General features: G+C 31.9%; 2 protein-coding genes across 5 annotated transcripts in view; both read left to right on the forward strand.

Moving 5' to 3' along the window:
• Positions 1–272: 272 nt before the first annotated feature.
• Positions 273–1874, forward strand: trdc (T-cell receptor delta constant). Its single transcript, XM_079613715.1, has 4 exons — positions 273–336; positions 695–1000; positions 1156–1230; positions 1368–1874. The coding sequence occupies exons 2-4, from the start codon at positions 820–822 to the stop codon at positions 1475–1477; spliced, it is 366 nt and encodes a 121-aa protein (XP_079469841.1). The 5' UTR covers positions 273–336; positions 695–819; the 3' UTR covers positions 1478–1874.
• Positions 1875–3341: 1467 nt separating this feature from the next.
• LOC306999208 (M1-specific T cell receptor alpha chain-like) overlaps positions 3342–14457 on the forward strand; it is a 50590-nt gene continuing 39474 nt past the window's right edge. Inside the window, exons 1-3 of one of the 4 annotated variants that reach the window (XM_079613722.1) lie at positions 3342–3775; positions 3897–3929; positions 4373–4468. In XM_079613722.1, the coding sequence (XP_079469848.1) occupies positions 4384–4468 (85 nt within the window). In that variant the 5' untranslated portion in view covers positions 3342–3775; positions 3897–3929; positions 4373–4383. Of the gene's footprint in view, positions 3776–3805; positions 3930–4372; positions 4469–14457 lie in introns of those variants that run through there. The other 3 variants (XM_079613721.1, XM_079613723.1, XM_079613718.1) reach the window with 3 other exon arrangements.

Genomic DNA, 14457 nt, shown 5'->3' on the forward strand with positions numbered 1-14457 from the left:
AGATATGAAGATTCTTTCCTTTACCAAAGGATATTGTCAGAGGGCTGAATGAAGTGCAGATCCTCTAACTTTTGGAGCTCCCATCCGTCTCACGGTCAATCCAAGTAAGTAAATCCACTTCAATATTATTATTATAAAGCATTTTTCCAACCCATGCACCCGTTTTGTGAATACATGAACTTTGCTCAGTTAGTTGTTGTAAATAGGGCTCGTTTAGGTCAGTCCTAATGCAGATGTAGGGTCAGGAGTGTTTTTGTAAGGGTTACGGTAGCAGTGCATTTTCAGCTACTGACACTTTAACATTCGGAAAGCCGATAACCCTCACTGTCTTACCAAGTAAGTACATCTTTTTAACTATTGCATGCTTTTACACCAACCATTTTGCTGCAGAAAATAGTGGAAAACTCCACCAATTAGGTTCAAACGATGTCCGTTAGTGTCTAGTTGGTTGTGTTGCGTTCAGCTTGTGATCGCAGTACGTTCACTGTTAACCCGTTGCTCTGAAGAAAACATTTGTAGTTGAGTCATTATATTTGTTCATTAAACTAGTGATGTTTTATGCATGAATAGATGACTGCAAGATTTTTTTTCACTACATTATGGGCATAGTTTTGCAAATACAACATGTAAAGAAAGTACGGTCTTGCCAAAGAATTGAAAAACTGATGAAAACTGCTTATTTTTCTTTGCTTAGAAGATGCATCGCCTACTGCTCCTGCTTTGTCCATCCTGTCCCCTTTGAAGGACAAAGGACAGGATAATAAGGGCAAAGAACAGGATATTTGTTTGGCCGCCGGGTTCTATCCTCAAGAAAAGTCTATGACTTTGATTCTGAAAGATCAAGTCCCTGTGGAGCTAAAAACCAACAATGCAGAACTGTTCAAATCCAGCAAAACCTATTATTATGCTGGATTCAGTGATGATGGAATCCAAAACTGCACAATGGATGGAAAATACGCAGACAAAATTCCTGTCAGAAGAGAAAATGCTGCTGTGACAGGTTTGTACTTAAATTGATAATTATTGTTTGATTTTTGTTTTATGTGATTTCATATTTTAAGTATTGTACGTTGTATATGTATATATTATATATGTAATACATAATAATTAATACATCTATAATTCTTTGTTTTCTACTTAATTCTTATTCTGCAGGAAGTCCTATTAAACCGAATTCACCGTCTTGTGAAACAAATTCTTCTAGTACTCCAGCCTCAGTATTCAACAGGGGTTAGTAATAAAATATAGAATATTATATGCTACACGTATATCTTGCATTAGTTATCTAGATTATGCTATACAAGTAAATTAAACATCAAGGGATTATTAATTTGTGTTTTAATTATTTTTTTTTACAATTTTTTCAGATGATCCAAAAATGAAGTCCATGACCCTTCTTGTGACAGGTCTGAGAATTCTGCTGGCTAAATGTGTTGCAGTCAATGTGTTGATGACTGTAAAGGCATTTCTATTTTAAAAGTTCAATTCAGCAAATCAAATTTCTTAACTGACGCTTGATCAGACCCTGGCAAACAAACAAATGCGATTATAGTGAGCCACCGTGATATATATATCTCTGTCTGTTAATGTTAAATGGATTTTTTTTGACATTATAAACATTTCTGAATTCAATGCTGTAATGTGCATATTGCTTTGTTGTGTGTTTTTAGATTTTGTTGCAGACAAGTGCAAGTTATAATTGTTATGCTTTTTAAATCAACAAGATATATATCTTTTTTTACATAGCGGTATCACAGAGTTCAAGACTCTTACATTGTCAAATTGTGTTGATTATTATTTGACTTAAATACTGAGGCTTTTTTTCATGTAATATGATTTATTTTTGTTTAATTGTATAATAAAATGCCTTCATGAAAAAAAGTTTCATGCCAGTATGTCTAAACCACAGTTTCAACAGCACACTGGTGCTCTAGGCAGACGCTAACCACTTTTGGATAAAGATCTACTGCTCGCTTCGGCTTCCAAGAATTACTGTTTTGCTGCTACGTTTTTTTTCACCTCAGTGCCTCTGTGATATAAAGTGAAAAACAGCTGTAAAAAAAGTATTTATTTATTTACTAAATACTTATAAAGTCTTTTATTAATTACTTAACTTGATTTAAAAATAAATATTTCACAATTGTTTGTCAAACCACTGTTTTAATGATAAAAAATGTGTGAGACATACACTCTTTTAAGATTTACTAAGATAATATTTTTTAAATGTTTTTTTAAAAGAAGCTGCTCACCAAGGCTGCATCTATTTGATCAAAAATACAGCAAAACAGTAATATTGTGAAATATTTTTTTTACAAATAACTGTTTTAATATATTTTAAAATGGAATTTATTCTTGTGATGGCAAAGCAGAATTTTAGTACTCCAGTCCTACAGTGGCATATGATCCTTCTGAAATCATTCTAATGTGTTGAGTTATTATTATTATTATTTATAATTATTATCAGTTCAAAACGGCTGTGTACAATTTTTTTCAAGATTCTTTGAATAGAAAGTTAAAAATAACAGCATGTATCTGAAATAGAAAGCTTTTTAACATGATAAATGTCTTTAATGTCACTTTAGATCATTTTAATACATCCTTGCTGATTAAAAGTATTAATTTCTTTAAAACAAATGTTTTATCTTACTGACCCCAAACTTTTAAAGGGTAGAGTGTATAATTGTTACAAAAACTTTATTTTCAGATAAATGCTGTCCTTTTGAACTTTCCATTCATAAAAAAAAATCCAGATTTTTTTTACTAACTAATAAGTACAAATAGGCTAAATGAGATGTTTCTTGAGGACCAAATCATGAATGATTTCTGAAGGATCATGTGACACTGAAGACTGGAGTAATGCTGAAAATTCAGCTTTGCCTCACACTTATAAATTGCATTTTAAAAATATTCTAATAGAAAACAAATACATTTTTAATTGTAAAAATATTTCACAATATTTCTGTTTTTTGCTGCATCACTAGGCCTACTATACTGTTTTTGTAACAAATAAATGCAGAGCAGAAGAGATTTATTTTAAAAACATTTTTAAAAAATCGTTCCAACCTAAAACTTTTGAACGGTAGTGTACTACTCGTTGTATTTACAAATCACCTAATTTTATTGATTAACTATTAATTAATGAGTAAGATGTTTTCACTCACTCATTTTATTGAAATGGTGAGCTTGCTACTAACCGAGACCATGAAATAAAAGGTGTACTGCCCTCTTGTGGCCTATAGTGGGATTTTACATGCCGGTAGGCTGCTTGTCTGAACAGGCAGACTTGAGTGACCCCTAGTGGCCGCCTGAGCTTTATTGGCACCAATGATTCCGCATATTCCACCTTTTTTGCTTAGTGAAGACTCAAGAGCTGTTTGCTTAAGGGGATAATGGTTCGTGTCCGGCCTGGCTCATGTCCCGATTTCAATCCGGCTTAACCCCGCTATAAAGAGGACTCGCAGAATAAAATGAATATCGGCTGTCTTCAAATAACACATTTCTAAAGTGACATCAGTAGCATCGTGCTTTTACTTGATACTCCATCTAATCCAAGGAGGCATTCAAAAGTGTTTAGTTTACAGCAGATACGTTAATTTAGAGCTGGTAAACATTCCGTTTTTAATATGCGTTGACAAAACAAAACCGAGTAAAGAAAAGCCCAATGTTATTAGCCTATTTTAGACACTGCATGTTGACAGGAGCGAGCAACAATAAGGCCATGTGTCACTGTCAAGGTAAAAGTAGGCCAGTAGAACACTGATGTCTATATGAAGAGGTGAGTTACTATGAATTCCTCATTTGAATGGTTTCTTCTCTTAGTCTAAAATGTTCTGTTTGGTGTTATTTTAATTCTGCAGCTAAACTCATGTACACATTCAAAACACATCCTTACACAGGATCTGATGTAAATTGGGAGCAGTGACACTAAGGTAAGGAATTAAACTGCTACAAAATTGAATATATTTACTCAATTTGTTTCACCGCACCACAGTGAAATATACTGTTAGTGTTTAAATGAATTAGAGAGGCTGTTGCATCACAATCACTGATATATTCTCATAGATGGCAGTGATTGTCTACAGCTACTAAAGACTCTTGGCTTCATTATATTACATATAATGCAAATTTGAGACAAATAGTAAAAATCATTCAATTCTCTAATGTAAAAACATTAATAAAAATGTTTTAAATGTCAAAATAATTGAAAATATTTGTATTTTTCGGCATGCATTTGATAATGCTAAAATGTATGGGGAAATTTTTTAAAAATATAGAAGTATATTAAGTATTTTAAGATAGTGTCATTGAGAGTTTGGTAAATGAATGTGAAGATATCCCGTTTAAATCTATATTTTTTATATCTATATTGCAGGAAGAGGTTTTATGTATGGGAATGCAACACTGTGGTCGTCTGGTTCAGGCTTCAAGCTCGTAATGGGATCTGGAACAAATTTAATTGTGCAATCCAGTGAGTATTATTTTTAATAGCTTTTTTTGTTGCTTTTATAGAATAAAAAGTATGGCTTGAAACTATTATTAGTTTTTTTTTATATCATATTTATTAATCTTTAATTAAAGGGAGGTGGAATGAGTACAACATTTTCATATCATTATCACTTGTGATAATGCAAAGATTATAAATGAAATATTAAGTATTTTTTTTGCACATTAATATTGCTCAGTTGAGGATGTTTGCACTGAATGATATTTGACATGGTGTGTAGTGTTGTGTGAATGACCAGGGATTCAATAAGATAATCTTTGGCACTGGTACAAAACTTATAGTGGAATCAGGTGAGATTTATAATTATTTATGGCTTTTAAGTCTTCTGTAATGCAAGAAAGTGACATTTATGTCGAGCACTTCTCCATTTATAATAGTTACACTAATGTAATGACTAATGTAGTACATGATGAATGTTTGAATGGCAACAATCAGAGGGAAATGATTAGAAAATATTTCTGAAAACGTAACATGAAATATAACACATTCTCAGTCCGTAAATGAGATAAAATGATGCTCATTGTGTCGTTTATCATTGTGAGTTGTATTCATTTGTTTAACAATTTATTTGGTAACACTTTACAAAAAGGTTTCATTTGTTATCATTAGTTAACTAGAACTAACAATAAACAGTTAAACAATAATGAATAAATGAACAAAGATATACATAACAAAGATAACAAAGAACAAAGATAAATAAATAGGCCTACTGTAACAAATGTTACCAATAACATAAATTTACCAATAATTTGATCGGTCACTGAATTCAAATGTGTAAGATTAAAAACGAACATTGGTTGCTGGTCTCATTTAGTGTTTTGCGTCTAAATAGCAATCTGTGTAATTGTAAAAATAAAGTCTTGGTATATATTTGTAAGACCTACAATCATGTTGCATTTATATGAAAACATCCACTAGCTAGATTGGAAAGACTTTAGCATTCAGTGACTTTTCTTTGAGCTAAATCCAATTTCAGTGTGCATGAAACCTCAATTAAATGTCATGCATTGCTCACTTAAGAAAATATATATTTTTTAGTGTTAAAAATTAATTTGAAAAGAATCTATCTTCAAAATTTGCTGTTTGGGGGGTTTGTGTTATGGTGTATAACTTTGTGTGACTAGAGGGAATGACAAGCTTATATTTGCAAGTGGCATGAAACTATTTGTGGAATCAAGTAAGTTCCGCTCTCTCTAATCTTAAAATAAATGTTTGTTAGGTGTGATTTAAATACTAAATAAGCAGTTTGCAAAAAGTAGTTTACTAAAATACAAGATTTATGTTGTGTAAGTTTTTGAGATGCTTACTTTTGACACACTTCTCCAAAACACACAGACATTTTTTAACATAAACATTAGCATTTTTTGTATGTTTAATCTATCCTACAAGTACAGCAGTCTTGATGGCAATACTGGGCTTTTTCAAGAGTTAAAACATCCTATATGTAACATAACATGGCATTTTTTAAAAACAAATAAACAAACAAACTATCAAATCTAAGCAATACGTTTAAAAGGATGCATGTGCAATGAAATCTCTTTTGATAGGCAGCATGTTTTTAGAGATTGCTTCTCATGCATAGGTTTATGTATGGATGTGTAGCCATGTGTGAATACTGGCAGCCTTGGAAAGATAATCTTTGGTAAAGGAACCAAACTTTCCATCCATGCAAGTAAGTTTGCATGTCTGATAAATTCAATAATTGCAACATCTTCAGAGTTGTATGTTTTATCCTTGTTTGTGTGTGTGTGTGTGTGTGTGTGTGTGTGTGTGTGTGTGTGTGTGTGTGTGTGTGTGTGTGTGTGTGCATTAACTCTTGAGAAAGTTCTGTGAGTTTGGTGGTAGTATTTGGTCTAGTATCTGGACTAGTAATCCAAATGTTGAAGGTTCAATCTATATAAAAAGTGATTCATAAACTGGAGTGTTGCTGAGAGAAAATCCTAGAGAAATTGCTCTAAGGAGGTTGTTGAGTCCACTGGAAAGCACGTCGATTGAGAATGCATCTTATATATATTTTAATTCTGTAAAAAATCTGTTAATCCTTTTTATATTCACTTTAAACATTCCCAGTTATTAAAGCCTTACATGTTACATGTAGATTAAATTATATGCTTTGAAAACAAAAGGTAAATTTATTACATGCATACAAAAAAATGCTGTACAAATAAATGATACAAAAACATAATAGTATATGTTTTATAAAAAGTGTATATAAATAATTAAAACTGAAACCGTTCAACATAGTTGAGTGAACAGTAGCAGTTAGTGTTTGGCAGTATTTGACATGGAGTGTCTCTGTGTGTGACTAATACTGCAGACAAAATCATTTTTGGGAAAGGAATAAAGCTGCTAATTCAAACCAGTAAGTATCAAGCGTATGATAACTATACCATGTTTGACAATGGAAACTAAAAACTAAACTGTATGAATTATATTAATCCTTTTAATAGTTAAATTCCTGAACAATGTTCTTACTAAATGACAAACACAGATGCATAGTCAAATTCTTATTTTTAAAGCCTAAAAACAAATGTACAGTTCTGCATTGGTTTAGTTTCTATCATTTATTGTAGAGTAGAAATGGTTATTGTAGCGGGGAAGTCTACTGTGTGAATGTTGGTGCTGGCAATAAGCTGATTCTTGGTCAAGGGACCAATCTCATCATTGAATCAAGTAAGTAAGAGATGTAAAAGTATGTCAGTTATAGAAACTAATAATAAAAAAAAAAAAACAGATTAAATGTGTTGCACTATTAGAATTTGTATAAATTACTATCTTTGCCAAGGCCACGATCACATGCTAAGACTTAAACTTACATTTTTGTTTGACACTTTAAATATTTTAGCACTGAACATAAATGTTAAAAATCTCCAGTGAGGGAATCACAATGAGGTTTGCAAATGGACATTTCAGGAGACTTCAGAAAAGTTTCCCATTTGGCCAGAGGACTTTTTTCTTCTTCTATTGGATGGTGATTTCAAACTCTTTGTTTTGGGGCTACTGAACTGACCGCAGGCTGTAGTTGGATCAGAGCGTGTGAACAAGGACATCAAATAGATTAAAAAGAGAAAAACTACATTTTAAAAGACAAATGATTGTCCATGAAAGAAGTCAAGTCTTTATTTCTAGTGCTTTTTATATAAATGTAATCTATTTTCATCAAGCGTCACTAATTATGAAATGAGTTTGAAATGGCACAACGGGTAATAATGTGTAATATTACACAACACTGTAATGTGTAAAATATTTCCTTAGACTCTCTGATTTAAAGATATTTTATTTGTCTGCAGTGGCAGGTTAGTACATTGAGTATTTGATGCAGGCTTTAGTGCTGTGTGGATGCAAATACTAACAAGTTGTTTTTCGGCAGTGGAACGAAGCTCGTAGTTGAATCAGGCAAGTACTCGAGTTATTTACAACAGGACACATTATGTAATAATACAACAGGACACATTATCCAATATGTTCACATTGTATTATTTGATAGTGGTGTGTTGCTACAGGCAAGCTAAAGCCAGAATGTTTTTTTTAAATCTCATTAGATTTGACATTTAAATCGCATTTGTAGTTGTCAGGTGTATATTGTTCACTTGGTTTAGTTGTGTGTGGTAGAACAAGCTGCTCTTTGGGTCAGGCACAACTTTACATATCCAGTTAAGTGAGTGATACCGTAACGCATCTCTTTAAGATATTACATTTAGGATGTTTTTCCATGTGCACTACAAATCTAAAACAAGGAAATGAAGGTGCATTAGCTTTATTTTAATCATAGTCAACACCAAAGTTGAAAATTAACATCAGAAATATACGCCATTATTTTGTTCATTGTGAAAAGTCATACAACCAAATAGTATATTTAAGGAAGCATGAGACAAGATGTAAAGATAAATGTTAGATGCACTTAAAGAAATTGCATAAAAGTAATTCTTAATTAGTAGATATTGTCAGATATTTGTGCATCTTCGCTTTGTTATGCCATGACAGTTGGCATGTATTTGTTAGCGCCCAAAGCACTGTGTGACTAGTAGTGGGGGAACATGGAAGGTTATTTTTGGAAAAGGAACAAAACTCATTATACATTCAGGTATGTATATATCTTAAATATAAATACACAAGCATACACAGTCTCATCACACCTTTAGACAATATTGCAATGTAAAAAAGCTTGGCTAAAATATCCAATTGGATCCAAATAAGGATTAATTTATATTGATATTTCCAGCAGGTTGATTTCAAAGCCTCTATATTTGTTACTAAATCAAACCAACCTTTGTTTATGACTTTTTTTTTATCAAAGTGAAAAGAAAACTATATTTTTTCCAAATGAAAATCCAGAATGTTTTTAATATACATGTACCAAATATCTATCTAATTGTAATACTGCACAACAGAAAATGCATATGTAAGAGAAATCACTATTCTCTAATCGCATCTTTAGTTATTAAACACTTTCTATGTGAACATCGGTTCTCTGTGATCAGAGATAGCATGGGGTTTTTGGTATAGGTTGTATCTCTGTGTGAATACTGGAAATTATAAGCTTATATTTGGTGGCGGAACAAAACTCATTGTTGAACCAGGCAAGTATTTGTTTCTTGAAGTTGCAAACCCTTTCAAAAAGCTTTGCTTTATATACCAGGTATATGTTTGCATTTCGTTTAGTCACGTGCTATGAGTTTTCTTATTTTCCTCATGGATTTAAATCAATCTTTTTTTTATGCAGCACATGCAAATATTCCCTTCTATAGAGGGATAAACTGAAAATAGAACCGTGATCCCTGCTGGCCTTTTGTTACATACCAACTCATTAGATTCATTTATTTGTAAAATCAAAATTATTGACCGGGTCGTTTGCCATGGATTTATTATGACGTTTCCAATAAAAGAGAAAAATCACAGATATTAGAAAATTCATGAACTGGTGGGTGAGTTTCACACAATATTGATAAAGATTATATTTTTGAGAGTGGAGGGAGTTTTTGCTTAAGACAAAATGGGTGTGTGACTAGTGGAGACTTGAAAGTCTATTTCGGCTCCGGAACTAAACTGACAGTTGAAACCAGTAAGTGCTTTGTATTTGCATAAATGCATAACATATTACTAGCAATTGTTTTTATAAAGCAATACATATCAAGTTGCAGAACATGTTTCAACAAACTAAGCGAGTCATTGATTGCGATATTATGCAAAAATATAGTGCTTAATACCTAGCACAAGTGAATATTATTTTGTTTTTTTAAAAAACATTTCTCTGTGTCGAACAGAACCTGTAGACTTCCCTATAAATGAGATATAGTAATAGGGTTTTTGAATTGTGATCTGGCATTGTGTGAATGCTGGAATCACAGGAAAGGTGTTCTTTGGAAAAGGCACAAAACTGATAACCCAAAGCAGTAAGTTCATAAGAATTAGTGATGCTTACATTCAATTATTTTATGTTGCATTTCTTAGATTTTGAATTGAGTGGTTTTATTTAAAATGCAGTTAGACATTAGTAAGATAGCAGTGTTGCTTGCAATGAGGAATTGCTGTGCCATCTCATTTTGTGTGACTACATGTAGATTATCTTTGGGAGATGCATTGAATTAAGTCTATGCCCGTAAGTTTATTATTCTTGGCCATGCTTACTTCAAAGGAATATTTAAAATAAAGTATATTCCATGTTGATGTAGTCTTCAGTGGAAACTGACACATAATTGGAAACCTGTTTTAATAACCTGATCATTCTACAGTTAAGTTCTATATGTTTATAGACAATTCTATTTTGAAGCTGGTGTTTGCAATCAGCATGTTTTTGTGTAGCTGTGTAACTGTGTGTGACTTATTCTGGAGCACAGAAAATAATATTTGGAACAGGCACAAAGCTCACTGTAAATACAGGTAAATCATTTCTATTTGCACTTTAGATTCAAGCTGAAATGCAAACAAGAATAATCTTGTTTCCACTTGCATTATTGTTAATAGTGCACATAGAAGTACTTTATTTAATATTGGATGTTCATTTTAGGTAAAGCATGTGAGAAAACAGTACATTTAGTAATACATGACATATTACTAGTAATGTATTTAAATAATGCTAAGCATTATGTTTAAATAAGGGAAATGTTTATGAAGAATTTGTAGTGTTGACTGGTACAGTGAAACGCTCATCTAGTGTGCTATAATCAGTTATAGTTATGATGCTTCACATTGTGTGACTGATGGATATGGAAAAATTATCTTTGGTTCTGGCACAAAATTACACGTCAGTTCAAGTGAGTAAGCAGAACCAAATATATTTCCCTTTTTTTCTATTGTTACCAACTTTACATTGACCTATAATGGAGAGCTGGAGATGAATTAAGAGTATTTTCGCATGGAAGGCATGTGATTGTGGAAAAGGAATTTATCAAATAGAATGTGCTAGTTAATGACCGGTCATAAAACTCTAACAATATCTGTCTTTAGATTATTTATTATGTGAAAGCAGCTTAATCGAATAGCAGATTTGTGACTGTGGTGTTAGAAGGTTTTGGTTGTGTGTAGTCATGTTGTGTGACTACTGGAGGAGGTTATAAGATTATCTTTGGGTCAGGCACAAGGTTGATAATTGACACAAGTAAGTTTATTTATTTCAGCAGTACTTTAAAAATTGCATGACTTGCATTCATTTTCTTTTTTTTATCATATTTGCTTACAAAGCTATTATTTGTTTGTAGATCTGTTTTAACAATCAAGCCGATTATGCCAGAGCCAGGGGAAAGATGCTAAACACTTTAGTGCATTTTTGCACTAAACAAAGTTGATCCATGAAAAATGATTGCCAGTAAATACACTGTAAAAAAAAAATCCCGTGAAATTTACGGTATAAAACCGGCAGCTGTGATTGTCATAAATTCACCAGAAAAAATACTGCATGTTTTAACATGTACAGTATTTTACTATAAAAATTACAAACTTTTTTAGTGTTGTTTATTGAAAACGTCTTATAAATTGTATTCATCGTTGTCCTTATCCTTATAAACTCACTGTTATTAAACAATAACAGTTGTTATAACTGTTAATAAATGCGAGGGCACATTTTCAAAATCTTAGCAGTTTGGATCATTGGTTTAAATGTAGAAGGTTATTGTGAAGGTAAACTGCATTGTGTGACTTCATCTGGACTCTATCAAATCTATTTTGGCTCTGGAACCAAACTGATAGTTGAAACAAGTAAGTGTCTATAGAGAAGTAGAAACATCACAAACCATTTCTAGATCCAGATCATGATATAGTTGTGAAATTGCTGTAATTTAGTCAGATACATAGTCCCATTGCCACAATACTTCTATTTATTTTTTTTCCTAGTTCAATACGTTTATCAAAACGCCTTTAATTATTAGTGATTAGTTTTCACTTGACATAAATATATTGTCAGGTGAGTTGATTTTGGTCTTTCAGGACAGTTTTTGTTCAGTGATCTGGTATTGTGTGACTACTGGAGGTGGAGGTTACAAGATTATCTTTGGAACAGGCACAAAGTTAATAGTTGATCAAAGTAAGTTTGTTTATATTGGATTATCAGTGCCGCTTTAAGGTGTGCTGAATTCTTCATTGTTTTATTCATTTGTGAAAAGCCATGATTGAAGTATCTACTTTTCATTTAATATTGAGAAGGTTAGCTCCGTTTCAAATTTCAAATGTAGCACTGTTGACAAACAATAGGTATCGGATGCTTTTACTTGGTAGTTAACTCTGTCTTACAGGATGAAAATGTGAGATTTTTAAGCTTTCTTAAGCTTTTCTCAGAAACTTCCTCAATGCTATTAAGATATAGAATAAAGCAGTAACACTTTACAGTAAGGTTCAATCTAGTTCAATGTTCATTTTTATATAGCTATACTAATGTTAATAAAAAAACAACAACTAATGTTAATAATATACTAATAATAAAATTAACATTGATCTAGATTGAACCTTACTGTAAAGTGTTACTGCTTTCTTCTATATCTTAATAGCATTGAGGAAGTTTCTGTAGAGGCAAAATATTGTGTGTGACTCAATCTGGAGCCTTGAAAATCTATTTTGGCTCTGGAACCAAACTGACCGTTGAAACTAGTAAGTGTTTTGCCAATATAGAAATTGCACACATTGTTCTATAGTATAAAAATGCATTCTTTGGTATGCAAGTGGGCTGTAAATTAAATGCAAAGAAATAAAAAGTTGTTTCTTTGGAAGGTTATAGTATGTAACTAGCATAAAAGGAACAATTCATTTGACACAATGTAGGCAATGTATGCATAAAGTCATATTAAGGAATATTTTGGTCAGATATAATTGAGGTTTAAATATATTATCTTTAGAGTTTATACAGAACACACTGTATATTTATATGTGTGTTTGACAGAGTTTTAACTATGGATATCATATAGATTTGTGTTGCATGTGACAAGGGATTTTGATGTGTGGTGTGACATTGTGTGAATACTGGAGGTGCAGGAAAACTTGTTTTTGGGAGAGGCACAAAATTAACAGTTGATTCAAGTAAGTTCATTATGTTTAGCGCTACTCTTTACACTTTATCTGATATTGGCTAAATAGCACCAATAGTTGAAACTAATTGCAATTGTCTTGAGGAGACATAGTTTTCCTTTTGTCAATTCCAAACATGTCTTTTGCTGTTGAAAAAGAACTAAATGACACTGTTCGTCTTGATTACATGCAAATGCCATTTTTATTTAATTAGTGCAATCAAGTTAAACTTTACTTAACAATTTTACGTAACTTAACTGACTTTCCTGGTTATCTTTTGAAACAAAATAGAAAAATGCACATTTAATTCACAACATTTAAGGCAAATGAAAGTGGTTTGGGGATAGATATAACATTTGAATAAATAAAAATGCTTGACTAGCATCTCTGAAAAATCTTAATCAGGTTAAAATGATTTAAAACGTACTTGTTCTATTCAGCCGAAATGCATTAAGCAATATTAACATGTAGCGGTTACACAGAAAAGTTTAACAGGGCGATGGAGGGCTCTTTGGCTGTCTCAGAAGTTTTTGCTGTTTGGTTTTGTAATGTGTGACTACAAGTGGTCTCAATAAGATTATATTTGGGACAGGCACAAAGCTGCTCATTGAAACAAGTAAGTTAATTGTAATCACCTTTTAGAGTACACTAAATTCCTGACATTGTTGACATTGGTCCAGGTTTGGTAAATTAAGAGAGACCTTGGTTTTGGGAAACGGTATTTGTTAAGAGTAAATGTTTGAGTATTTTATAGGCAAACTCTATAAGCAGTCAGCATGTTTTTGTGTGACTATTTAACTGTGTGTGACTGGTACTGGATTACAGAAAGTAATATTTGGGAAAGGCACAAAACTCACTGTAAATACAGGTACAATTTATTTACTTTTGCACTTCTCTAAAATTCACATGTTCTCAAGAGAGCATGCGTAAAAGTATATATGGTAACACTTTACAATGCGATCAATTTGCTAACATTAGATTATGTATTAATGCATAATAAACTATGACATTTCTTACAGTACTTATTAATCTAGGTTCACAATACATGTTAATTTACACAATTATATGTTAAAATATGTATAAATAAATATTAGAGATTATTAAATGCAATAAAAGTAGTTAGTTCATGATGACTAATGCATTGCTTAATGTTAATAATTAATAAGACACACTTGCATACACACACTTTTACCCGAACAAACTTTACAACTTGCATCATTTCCAGCATGTTTTTGTGTAGCTATATAACTTTGTGTGACTCAGACAGGACTACAGAAAGTGATATTTGGGAAAGGCACAAAGCTCACTGTAAATGCAGGTAAACACCAAGTTTTATGGCTCGTATACATTCTTAAAAGAACATGGACATAAGAATAAATGTGCATATCCTACATTTAAAATATTTGATAATTTAGACATATTCTTAAAGGGGAAATTTGTCATTCAAAATCATTACATAT

The sequence above is a fragment of the Phoxinus phoxinus genome (genome assembly GCF_949152265.1).
Source record: "Phoxinus phoxinus genome assembly, chromosome: 5".
In the NCBI taxonomy this organism is placed as follows: domain Eukaryota; kingdom Metazoa; phylum Chordata; class Actinopteri; order Cypriniformes; family Leuciscidae; genus Phoxinus; species Phoxinus phoxinus.

Excerpts from the sequence above, each read along its gene's own strand:
- trdc (XM_079613715.1), top strand. The coding sequence starts at position 820 with ATGACTTTGATTCTGAAAGATCAAGTCCCTGTGGAGCTAAAAACCAAC. Across the intron at positions 1,001-1,155 it reads AGAAAATGCTGCTGTGACAG|GAAGTCCTATTAAACCGAAT; the intron begins GTTTGTACTTAA and ends CTTATTCTGCAG. Across the intron at positions 1,231-1,367 it reads AGCCTCAGTATTCAACAGGG|ATGATCCAAAAATGAAGTCC; the intron begins GTTAGTAATAAA and ends CAATTTTTTCAG.